This window comes from Marmota monax, unplaced genomic scaffold, assembly GCF_021218885.2.
Source record: "Marmota monax isolate L192 unplaced genomic scaffold, Marmota_monax_Labrador192_F-V1.1 WCK01_AAM20220418_F8-fsc00266, whole genome shotgun sequence".
NCBI lineage: Eukaryota > Metazoa > Chordata > Mammalia > Rodentia > Sciuridae > Marmota > Marmota monax.
This window is the reverse complement of record NW_026694572.1, coordinates 1,158,503-1,170,784: the sequence shown is the minus strand read 5'-3', so window position 1 is coordinate 1,170,784 and position 12,282 is coordinate 1,158,503. Positions and strand designations below refer to the sequence as shown.

General features: G+C 36.8%; 1 protein-coding gene across 1 annotated transcript; it reads left to right on the top strand.

The window, feature by feature from the left end:
• Positions 1 to 1,533: 1,533 nt before the first annotated feature.
• On the top strand, positions 1,534 to 4,588 carry LOC124076942 (zinc finger protein 260-like). Its single transcript, XM_058571700.1, is given in 3 exon segments — positions 1,534 to 2,131; positions 2,134 to 2,802; positions 2,805 to 4,588. Coding segments are annotated over 3 exon segments (2,073 nt in total). The 3' UTR covers positions 3,611 to 4,588.
• The last annotated feature ends 7,694 nt before the right edge of the window (positions 4,589 to 12,282 follow it).

Below are 12,282 nucleotides of genomic sequence, written 5' to 3'. Positions count from 1 at the left end.
GCACCATCCAGACTTGTTTACGAACTCTAACATTCCCCTGGCAAAATGCCAGGTGTTATTTTGACTTGTTTACAGACTCTAACATGTCTATACATTTTTATTTAGTTTATATGTTCTCGGTGTAATTATGACTGGATTTACTCCTCTGTTACTCTATTGATGTACTGATATTTCTATAATTTTATGTGTGATGTTTGCAAAACATTCATTCCAGTCTAGTAGGTAAAATAGTTGTTATTTTGGGGGCTGGGGATGTGGCTCAAGCGGTAGCATGCTCAGCTGGCATCACACGGCGCTGGGTTTGATCCTCAGCATCACATACAAATAAAGATGTTGTGTCCACCGAAAACTAAAAAATAAATATTAAAAAATGTTCTCTCTCTCTCTCTCTCTCTCTCTCTCTCTCTCTCTCTCTCTTTAAAAAAAAAATAATTGTTATTTTTATATGTTTCAGCCATGACTTCTCATCATACTCAAGAATTTTCACCAGAGGAGGGCATAAAACATATATTTCAACATGTGGTAAAGGAAAAGAATGAAAATCATGACCTTGACAATATACAACTAAGGAAAATATGGGAAACTGTATGTGAGAATGAAAGTAAGAAATTACATTATAAGGGAAAAAACCTACTAGCCATAAATATTCATAATGAAAATTTCACTGTCAACAGACATCAAGAACGTTTAATATCTCAGGAAATAATTCAACTTATGCCAGTTATTTTTCAGGAGCTATATATATCTTTAAGAATGAATCCACAGCAATTTTTGAAGCATATAATTTTTCATAATGAAAATATGGAAGATTTGAAAAGACATCTAGTTTATGCTTCAATTTTTAATTTGACAATTATCAAAGGTAGTGTTGAGTTAAATGTCCAGTCAAACATTTTCAGAGACAAGAAATTTAAAACTGAAGGACAAGTTTTTAAAAGTTTTACAAAATGCCCAATATTCTGCAATGAACGAATCATTTCTCCTCGTGCCCCAATGTGCTATTTTAACAACTGTGAAAAGGTCCACAGTTACCCATTATTGCTTAATAAAAATCCAGATACAGGTTTGTGGAAATTATGCTTCATCAATAATGAAACAGATGATGCTTTTAGCCAGCTCTCTGCCCTAAATAGTTATCACTGTGTTCATATTGTTCATGAAAAATATGAGTATAGAGACACTCATAAAAAGTATAGCATTGATTGCAATCTGAGAAAAAATAAATACACCCAGTTTTCAAAGAACCTTTACAAAGATGAAAAATGTTGGAAAGTCTTATTTCAATGCTCAAAACTTATTATTCAGACAAATATTTATAGGCACGACAAGTCCTGCAAGTGTAACTTATGTGAAAGAGCTCTTAATGAAATTGCAAACCTTACCCAATACAAGAAAATTCATATTGAAAGAGATCCCAATATGTTCAAACAATGTATGACAGCACTTGATTGTTCATACCTTTCTAAACAACACCAATATTATTGTAGCGATAAGCCCTGCAAATTTCAAGAGTTTCACAATACTGTTAATCAAATGTCACTCCCTGTTAAGCATCAGACAATTCATACTCAAGAGAAGGCCTGCAAATATAAAGAATGTGTCAAAGCCGTTAGCCATTTCTCAACCCTTTCTGAACATCTGAGATGGAATAACAGTGACAAACTCTACAAATGTAAAGAATGTGACAAACTTGTGTATCAAAGCTCACTTGATACTAAACACCAGAGAATTCATCCTGGAGAGCAAGACTACTGTTGTAAAGGATGTGACAAATCCTTAAAGAATTCTTCAAACCCTTCTCAATATCAAAAGAGTGATAGTGAAAATAAGTCCTACAAATGTAAAGAATGCAACAATACCTTTAATAAAATCCAAAATCTTACTCGTCACCAGACAATTCATACTGGACAGATGCACTACAAATGTAAAGAATGTGAGAAAGATTTTTATCAAAAATCACACCTTGTTGATCACCAGAGAATCCATACTGGAGAAAAACCCTACAGATGTGAAGAATGTGGCAGAGCTTTTTATCGAAGGTCACACCTTATTAGCCATCAGAGAATTCATACTGGAGAGAAGCCTTACAAATGTGAAGAATGTGACAAAGCTTTTTATCGAAGATCACATCTTACCATCAGAAAATTCATACTGGAAAGAAGTCCTACAAATGTGAAGAATGGTGCAGAACGTTTAATGAAAAAACATCACTTACTCAACACCAGACTCTGAATACTGGAGAGAAGCCGTATAAATGTTCAGAATGTGACAGAGCTTTTTTTCAAAGATCACACCTTGTCAGCCACCAGAGAATTCATACTGGAGAGAAGCCCTACAAATGTGAAGAATGTGACAAAGCTTTTTATCAAAGATCACACCTTGTTAACCACCAGAGAATTCACACTGGAGAGAAGCCCTACAAATGTGAAGAATGTGGCAAAGCTTTTATTCAAAAATCACACTTTATATGCCATCAGAGAATTCATACTGGAGAGAAACCCTACAAATGTGAAAAGTGTGATGAAGCTTTTAGTGAAACAAAATCACTTACTCAACATCAGAGTATTCATACAGGAGAGAAGTCCTACAAATGTGAAGAATGTGGCAAAGCTTTTATTCAAAGATCACAACTTATTTGCCACCAGAGAATCCATACTGGAGAGAAGCCCTACAAATGTGAAGAATGTGGAAAAGCTTTTCATCGAAGATCACACCTTGTTTGTCACCAGAGAATTCATACTGGAAAGAAGCCCTACAAATGTGAACAGTGTGACAAAGCTTTTTATCAAAGATCACACCTGTTGGTCACTAGGTAATTCATACTGGAGAGAAGCCCTACAAATGTGAAGAAGGGTGCAGAACTTTTAATGAGAGAACATCACTCACTCAACACCAGACTATGCATCCTGGAGATAAGCCCTACAAATGCAAAGAATGTGACAAAGCTTTTTTTCAAAGATCACACCTTGTTAGCCACCAGAGGATTCGTACTGGAGAGAAGCCCTACAAATGTGAACAATGTAGCAAAGCTCTTTATCGACGATCACACCTTATTAGCCACCAGATAATTCATACAGGAGAAAAGCCCTACAAATGTGAACAATGTTGCAAAGCTTTTTATCGAAAATCATACCTTATTTGCCACCAGAGAATTCATACTGGAGAGAAGCCTTACAAGTGTGGAGAATGTGACAAAGCTTTTAATGAAAGAAAACCACTTACTCAACATCAGAGTATTCATACTGGAAATAAACCATACAAATGTGAAGAATGTGACAAAGCTTTCATTCAAAGATCACACCTTGTTAGCCACCAGAAAATTCATACTGGAGAGAAGCCTTATAAATGTGAAGAATGTGGCAAAGCTTTTTATCAAAGATCAAACCTTTGTAGTCACCAGAGAATTCATACTGGAAAGAAACCCTACAAATGTGAGGAATGTGGCAAAGCTTTTTATCAAAGATCACACCTTGTTTACCACCAGAGAATTCATACTGGAGAGAAGCCATACAAATGTGAGGAATGTGGCAAAGCTTTTTATCGAAGATCACATGTTACTAGCCACCAAAGAGTACATAAAGGAGGAAAGTCCTGCAAATTGAAGAGTTGAAAAGCTTTAAATGAAAGAATATCACATACTCTACACCAGAGTATCCATACTAAGCAGAAGCCCTACAAATGTGAAAATGTAAGAAACAGTTTTATCACAGATCACACTTTTTTAATCGCCGGAGAATCTTGCTGGAGAAAAGGCCTAGACGTGGAGAATGTGGAAAAGCCTTTTATTGAAGATCACACCTTATTTGCCATCAGATAATTCATGCTGTAGACAAGCCATAAAAATATGAAGAATATGGCAAAGCTTTTTGATGAAGAGCACACCTTATTTGCTACCAGAATTCATATTGGATAAAAGCCCTACAATGTGAAGACTATGGCAGAGCCTTTTTATCAAAGATCACACATTATTTCCACCAGAGTATCATAATGGAGAGAAACCCTGCAAATGTAAAGAATGCAACAAAGCTTTTATTTGATCACCACAGTATTTATGCTGGAGGGAAGCCCTACATATGAGAACAACATGCACAGCTTTTAATCAAATATTAGAGGTTCTTGATATTGAAGAGAAACTCTACTAATGAGTGTATTGTACCAATTCTTTTAGGAATGGTTCAACCTGTATTCCACACCATAAGAATCATAGCAGAGAGAAATTATTCAAATGTAAAAAAATGTGACCATCTCCCAACAATCACAATTTACTAAGCAACTGAGAATACATACTTGTGAAAGAGAGTATAAGTGAAAAATTATTGCAAATCTCATAGCTAATCTCAAACATTACTAAAGACTGGAAAAATCCATATTTTGTAAATTAAAATAATGTTTCCAAGCCTTTATTCAAATTTTCAACTTTCTTAAGCATCTAAAACCTAATACCTGTAGTGAAGGTGGCACAGCATTTTTGTAAAATATATGCCTTAGATAGCATCAAAGTATTTACAATAAATAAACAAGAAATATTTTTAAAAAGCATAATAAATTTTTCATCTTTATCTTGTATCTTGATGCATATGAGGATTGGTAAGAAAGAAATCATTTTAATAATCAAAATGGGCAATTGGCTTTAAGTTTGCTGAAAATTTATTAAACATCTCATTAGCTGATGTGATAGAAATAATGAAATTCTCAAAATACAGCATAGTGCATATAGGTCATATATAAGGATATAAATTTCTTATAAATGAAATATTACTTAGTGTTCCCACTTTGAAAACCAGAAAAAACCCACAATTCTCACATAGTTGATTATATAATAATTCTGGGGGGGGGGGTCTGTTTGTTTGTTTGTTTGAGATTTGATCCTAAATTTGAATTCTTTAATTTTTATTTTTTGTACTATAAATTGAACTCAAGGGAACTTAAGTACTGAGCCACATACCCAGGCATTTTATTTTATTTTATTTTATTATTTTATTATCTCCATAAGTTGCTTAGGAGCTTGCTAAGTTACTGAGGCTGACTTTGAACTTAAAATTCCTTCCTTCCAAATCACTGGGATTATAGGCATGGGACACCACATCCATCTTACAGTGCATTTTTACAATTATTCACATTTTGTTTGCAGTTTGTGAATAAATATAGTCAATGGTTGTTAATAGGTTAACACTGTCATGTATTTAATCATGTCATTATATCACAGATAGTACACTATTCCATGTTATTAAAAATTCTTTATAACAGTAATACACACTGTTGCATGATTCATGCTGTAACATCTCCATTAATTATTTTAAACATTTTAATCAAAGTTTAGTCTTTGAGCGACATTATTTGCATTAGTTAGATCTTTATACATTTTTTTCTGTTATTGTAGAGAAATTAAGAGATTATAGGCAGGATATGGGAATATGAAAGTAAAACCCCCAAACCTGTATCTTGAAAAACATCATTTACAAACCTTATAGAGTGAATGTTCTCTGAAGTACCCTGTAACTCTGAAGAGCCCTAAAATCTCCCATCCGGGGGCACCATCAAGACCCCAGAGAATAGGAACCTACAGTGCGTGTTCTATAAATATGAAATCATTCTTTTTTAAATTGCTTATATGCAACCAAAGCAATCTGGTAGTTTTGAGACTTACTAGAGTGAACCTTATTAGTCTGATAATACAAGGTAACCACCTCCCCTAAAGACCACCTTGATCTGAGAGGACAGGTTTCCATTACTGAGGACAAAGAGGAACAACTGGAGTCACCATTCTCTTAACAAGGGCAATGTTATTATCTTCACCCATGGAGAAAATTAATCCATATTTTCATATAATTTAATGTATGATAAAACGCTTTTCTTTTTAACTGATGCTTAACTAATGTGTTCTACTATCTAAGTGTAATGACATTTCCTTCCTGAAAATTCACATCACACCATAATAAATTTTACATGCTGGCCCCAAATTATGGACTCATTTTTTTGAAAGAGATTTTCAATTGTGCCCTTATTTAGTGCAGATAAACTTTACTTTATGTGCAAACTACTTTTCTGGTTTTTTGTTTGTGTTTGGGGATTTGGGGGTTTATGTTATTTTAGTTTTGTTAGATGATTGATATTCAGGATATCAACATGCTAGGCCAGTTATCCATTACTGAGCTACACCCTCAGCCTAGTGGCAACTACTCCAATTTAATTCACAGCAAGAAGTAGACCTGCTGAGTTTGGTAACCAGAACAGTCAGGTAAGCTCATGACTGCCAGGATAGAATCTGGGTTCTCTGACAATACAATGAGATCCCCAAGACTAGCATGACATGAGTGGTAGGTCTCATTCACTAGGGACACTATGGAATCACTGGAACTACTCATTCTTCCTACAAGGCAAGAATATTTTCCTCTTCACCTAGCAATAAGGAGGCAGCAAGGCATCACCTACATTTGGGAACCTGGAATAATCAGAGCCCACTCCATAATGAAATAAATAGATATGTCAGAATTACTTTTTGCCTTGTGCACTTCAGGAGGAGAGTATCCAGGACCTACTGTCATGAAGTCTTTCTGATACACTCCAACTATATTGAGAAATGATGAGGTAAAGGTAGACCTGCTTCTGCACTTTTAGCACATAAGCAAAGCAGCACTTTCGGCTGTTGTCACTGTTTTTTGCCTCCTTATCCTGGGATTTGGGGCTAACATTCGGGCTAACATGGTTGATTCCTGAGGACATTTTTCTAAACGATAGAAGACAGGCAAAAGCCAAAAGTTATCCTCTTAAATTAAATGAGGTATATGGAATAGGCAATTTTATGCATAGAAAAAAACAGAGTGGTGGTTATAAGAAACTGGAGGAAGAGAGAGATTAGGAGTTAGTGTTTATATCTTGCTAGGTTTCCATTTGGGGTGATTAAAAACTTCTGGATGGTGGTTATGCAATGACGTAAATATGCTTACTGCCATTTATTATATTCATTGTGGTTAAAACAGAAAATGACTAAAAGGGCAGTTCGAGGCATAACAGCAAATACCTTTAATCTCAACTCAGGAGTCTGTAACAGGAGCATCTCAAGTTCAAGGCTAGCCTGGGTGTCGAACAGGGACACTACCTTAAAACTGAAAAAAAAAAAAAAAAAAAAAAGAATAAGGATGAAATTCAGTGGCAGACTGTCCCATGGTTAAATTCCCAGGATCCTAGACACACAAATGCACACAATATGCTTAAAGGTCAAAATTTTAAATTAATATCATGATACTGTGAAATGATCACAGGGTCTTGTTCATGCTTTCCAAGCACTGTCACTCATTTGTGTTCACTTTTATTTTTGAAATGGTGTCTTGATAAATTGCTCAGGCTGACCTTGAACTTGTAATTCTCCATTCTTAGCTCCTGAGTAGCTATGACTACAGGAATGTACCACCTTGCCTGGTTCTGAACTGTATATTTAAAATGGTGAATATTTTGTATATAAATTGTATAGTTTTAAAAAGAAAGAAAGCATGGTTTTGTGTTGGGAGGGGACTGTAATGTATTCCATCAAAACTTTATGATTCATTCTGTCATTTGACAATATAAGTATTTGTGTTCTTTTCAGTTTTTGTTTTTATTTTTGCTTTGGCTATTTGAAATAATTGTGAAGTAAACACCAATAAAAGTCAATTTAGGCATACTTGAGTGCCCCTGTGCCCTTGAGGAATCAGACATGCCATATCTCAGTGGACTGAGGTGGGGAGTATTGAGTCATGATACCAAGAGATGGTGGATACATGAACCTTCTCTCTGCCTCAAGTGCTTTCTCATTTACATGAAGGAACCTGTAAAATCTTTGCTTTTGTATTCTATTATTTAATCAGCTGTCACTCCAATTAAAAATTAATTCTGCCCTGTATTACCCTCAATCATCAACAAAAAGTGTAAGAAATTAGAAACTAGATCAGAGTCAGCAAACTTAGACCACTGTCTTTGTACTAGATGCACACATGCAATCAATTTGATAATAAGGAAGCTTTAGAATTGGTGCACACAATAAGCAGTGTTTTATCAAAATACTATACTCTAGGACTGAGGGTGTAGTTCAGTGGAAGAGCACTTGCCTAGCATATGAAAGCCCCTCAGTTTAATCCCAAATGCTCCCCCCAAACTGGAGAACAAAGCAGGTATGTGGTCCCTCTCTCAGAGATGTATCATTTTCTATTCCTCATTTTGATTGTTTTTTCTGTACTAATAAACTTTGCTGTACTTTAACTAAACTTTGTGTCTTCTCTGAAAATCTCTTCAAGAATACAAGAGCCAGGAAATACAATGTATCCCCTGATTCCTGGAATAACAGCCAAAAACCATACTATTCTCTTATTTATTCATATGTTTAGTTTTGAGGCAGGGTATTGCTGATATGCCAAGACTGGCTTGAAACAGGAGAGTGTCCTAGATCAGCCTCTCAAATGCCTTACCTTCAGACATGTGCCACCAAAATTGTTTTTTCATTTGTTTTTGGGTTTTGTTTTTTGCCTATTTGAAAAAAAATCATACCTTCTCCCCATTGATTTATGTGGTACCAGAACCCAAAATATTAAAAAAACAATTTCAATGCTGAAATCTTACTCTTGGTATGTGAGGTTATGTAATGGGAGAAAATTTTAGAGACAGAGGAACATCAGCTCAGAAAAAGTGGGATTTTGGGTGTGCATGACAGAAAAGAATAACATCATTTGTCTTTTCAGAGATTTGGAGAGATCTATTTTGAAATGCAGATAAATTTAAGGAAGAATATGGACATTTGCAGAGGGAGATAAAGCAAATCCTTGTCTGAGGTGTTGATATATAGAGAGGGACATTTGATTAGGCCTGGAATAGAGGTAGGGTCATAGCAGAGTTCTGTGATTTCACATCGGTTTTTCTAGGCTTGCTCATTTTTCTGGTATCAATTTAGTCATGTGCTCCTGGTTTAACCAATGGCCAACAAATGTGGTCCACAAACCAATAAACCAGCATCAGTATCACTGGGTAGCTTGCTGGAAAGGCAACTTCTGGAGATTCACTCTGAATTCCAGCCTCAGAACCTATGTAGGAGGGGCCCACTCAGTGTGTCTTAATGAAGCCCTCAAGGCACATCTTCTGTGTGCTAAAGACTGAGCATCAAGTGTTTACATATGCACAATCCACTCACTGGCAATAGTACTCCATCTGGGCACATTTTAGAAATATAAAATCCCAGGATATACTCCAAATTCACTATATTAGAAGCCTCCAGGGAACTGAAGTTTGAGAGCTATGTTCTATATTACCATGCCTGCATAATGTATTGAGGACATCTTAGGAAGTTTAGAAATGGGACAGCTTAATTGGAAAAGTGGTGAAATCATTTTAAAGCACCACAAACTGTTTAGTAACAGTGGCAGAGCTCAGAGTCCAGCAAAGTGAAAAGAGGGCAACCTTCAGGGAAGACTCCAGTATAAACACCCTGAATTCTGGATGAGTCCCCAGGAAAATGTATGTTGGAAAAATTTGAGAAGCTGGAGCAATTTCTCCAAAGTGGAAAAGAATAAAAGAAAGAGGAAATGGATATCTTGTGCAAGCACGCAGCTGGAGATGATTAGAAAGTACTCCCTAGGACAATGTAGAAGCTCCTCCAATGGGGAAGGAACATGTGAAGGGTCAAGATGGATAGAGGTAGAGCAAATGCCTACACAGGCTAGTAACTCCTTGAATCCCCATTTCCTTCAAAACTTTCCTGTCACTATCTTGCAGGTACATAGGTATCCAGGGGATTTGAGGTGGAGCAGCAGCTGCTGGTGGAGCATGGAGGCTTGGTGGCAGAATGAAGATGCAATGAGTTGTGGCCAGTTGAGAATTAGGCTTCCATTCCCCCAAATGTAGCCTATGGGCCACCACAACTGCAAGCTCTTCCTGAGCTTCCCAGTGGTACAACCCCTGCACACTCTTACCAGTACCTCCTACATACTTGCTCAAGCCCAGATTCCTGGCCCACATTCACCAGGAACCTTAAGGACAGGGAATGTGAGCTACATATGCCCATAAAGGGCACCTGAATGCTTCCCTTCCCCACCACAGGAGCATGCACCAAGACTCTGCCCATGCTGTGTAAAGTAGGTGGTGTCCCTGTGGGGCCAGGTGTGCTATTGCTATTCTCTCAGACACGCTATGTCTGCACATACTTAGTATTGTTCCCATTTCCCTAACTCCAGTAGGGGGCATCAGAATTTAGGGGATTCATGGTCATCCAGAGAGGTGGCAGAATTGAGAGGATGTTCTTTCCATTGTTGTTTTCTACCCTCCTGCAAAGACTGCCACATAATTTTACAAGTGGTTTCTCCAGCCTTAAGCTTTCTTTTTGGCCTACACCCTGGGGGTTGTGGATCCCACTTGTTACCACATTTCAGGAGAGAAAATATGACATTTAGAGTGTGACAATTTTAAGGAGGCAGGAGTTCCTACTTTTTGACCCCAGATGTTGAATTGAATAAGAACTTTGCTTATAGGAGGGAAAGATTTTAGCAAAGGGTAAATGAGAGCAATAGCAAGTAGAAGAAAGTTTCAAGTGAGGGATTTTAAGGGCTATGGCAACTGCACATTAAATGGCATATAAATATGATAATCATTAGATTCATTTTTGCAGTGTTGGCAGATGGGTAATGATATCTGCTAACAATTGTTTTACCTCTTGCCAGAGAAGCCCTGGCATGTGACAAGACATTGGACAGGAGTCCTGAAACAGTCTGGATTGACCTATCATTAATTGGCCATGTAAATTCCCTCAATTAGTTTCCTCCTCTCTAAAGTGAAAGGTAAGAATCAGGGGTGGGTGTTTTGAAAAGGAGACTGTCTTTGGGAGAGTTAGTGGAGGCAGATGTTGAGGTTGCCACCTCCAATTCTTGTGTTCTTGCTTGAGAGGACTCCAGACAAGACATGGCACTTACTAAAATAATAGCAAAGTTTATGGAAATGGATAGCAAATAGGAAAGAGGACACTCTCAAGGGAGACAGTAGGTCCTCAGAAGGGAGAAAGATGATGTACCCCTCCTGTATGCTCATTTTATTGGGAGTCCCAAAGAAATTTGCAAAGATCCATTCAGTTTCACCTATTGACTTTTTCTTGAAAGCAAGATGACATCAGGCTTTTAAGTTATCATTGAGTATAATAAATGTCCAAGGTAACTTTAGGGTAACTTTGGCCCCATGCAAACCAGTCCTAATTGGAACTTGTTCTTACATTTACTATGGTTAAGAAGAATTATCCTATTTCCCTGAGTTCTAGATTATCATCTATTTAAGGGTCAAAATCTCCTCTTCAAGATAACTTTATATTCTTTTTATTTGGGCCTGCATTTCTCCTGCAGATAATAAGTTGTTTGCTGAGAGAAGTAACATATCCTATTGGCTAAGCCAGGCAGGACAGAAGGTAAATTGCTTTTTAAAAGAAGGTGGTGTCAAAACAGTGGACCCACTTAATAGAATTAGTCCCTTAACCACAAGTGCCCATCAACCATCTCTGTTACCTATCAGCCAGGGCTGTTTTATTTTCATATTTACCTCTTTGAGTGCTGTTGGGCTGTCACCTTATCTATTCCAGTTGTCTGCATCTGCCTTTCTTACATTTGCACAAGGCTTTTTCTTCCTGGCACCAGAAGGTGCTTGACCCTCATGAAACTTATGATTGTTCCTTACTGTTCAAAAATTTTGAAATCTATACTGGGCTGTGTTTGACTCTCTCAGGGTCACTTGTTAATCTAGTAATACTCTTCTACACTTCACACATAAAAAATATTTTTTTTGAGTTCTAGGGATTGAATCCAGGCCCTTGCACATGTTAGTCAAATGGTGTACCACTGAACAACATTTCCTGCCCTCATTCAAATTTTAATAGATTTGGGGTATCTGTGGATAAGCACAATGTGACCAATCATGGCACATCTGCTAGTTACATGTAGGGAGCAGCTGTGCCCAACCATTTACCTGTTTTACTTGACATTATAGAAATAAGGTGTCTGGTTTCTAGACTATCTCCTCTGCCCAAACTAAATTTTTTTCTTTTAATACAAAGGCATTTTAATTTTGATTTCTTTGCTTGAAAAGGGAAATGATTTCTGTAAGAAAATGGGTTTCAGGAAATTTTCATGTTGATAATTATTTTCAAATGGTTGCATGCTGGTTATGTTTTCTGATTGATGCACATTAGATGTAGTTTAAACTTCTATTTAGATGTTTATAAAGTGATTAGGGATGTATCTGACTAGATTATTGCAGAGGGGATTTTCAGTTTTCTTGCCACAT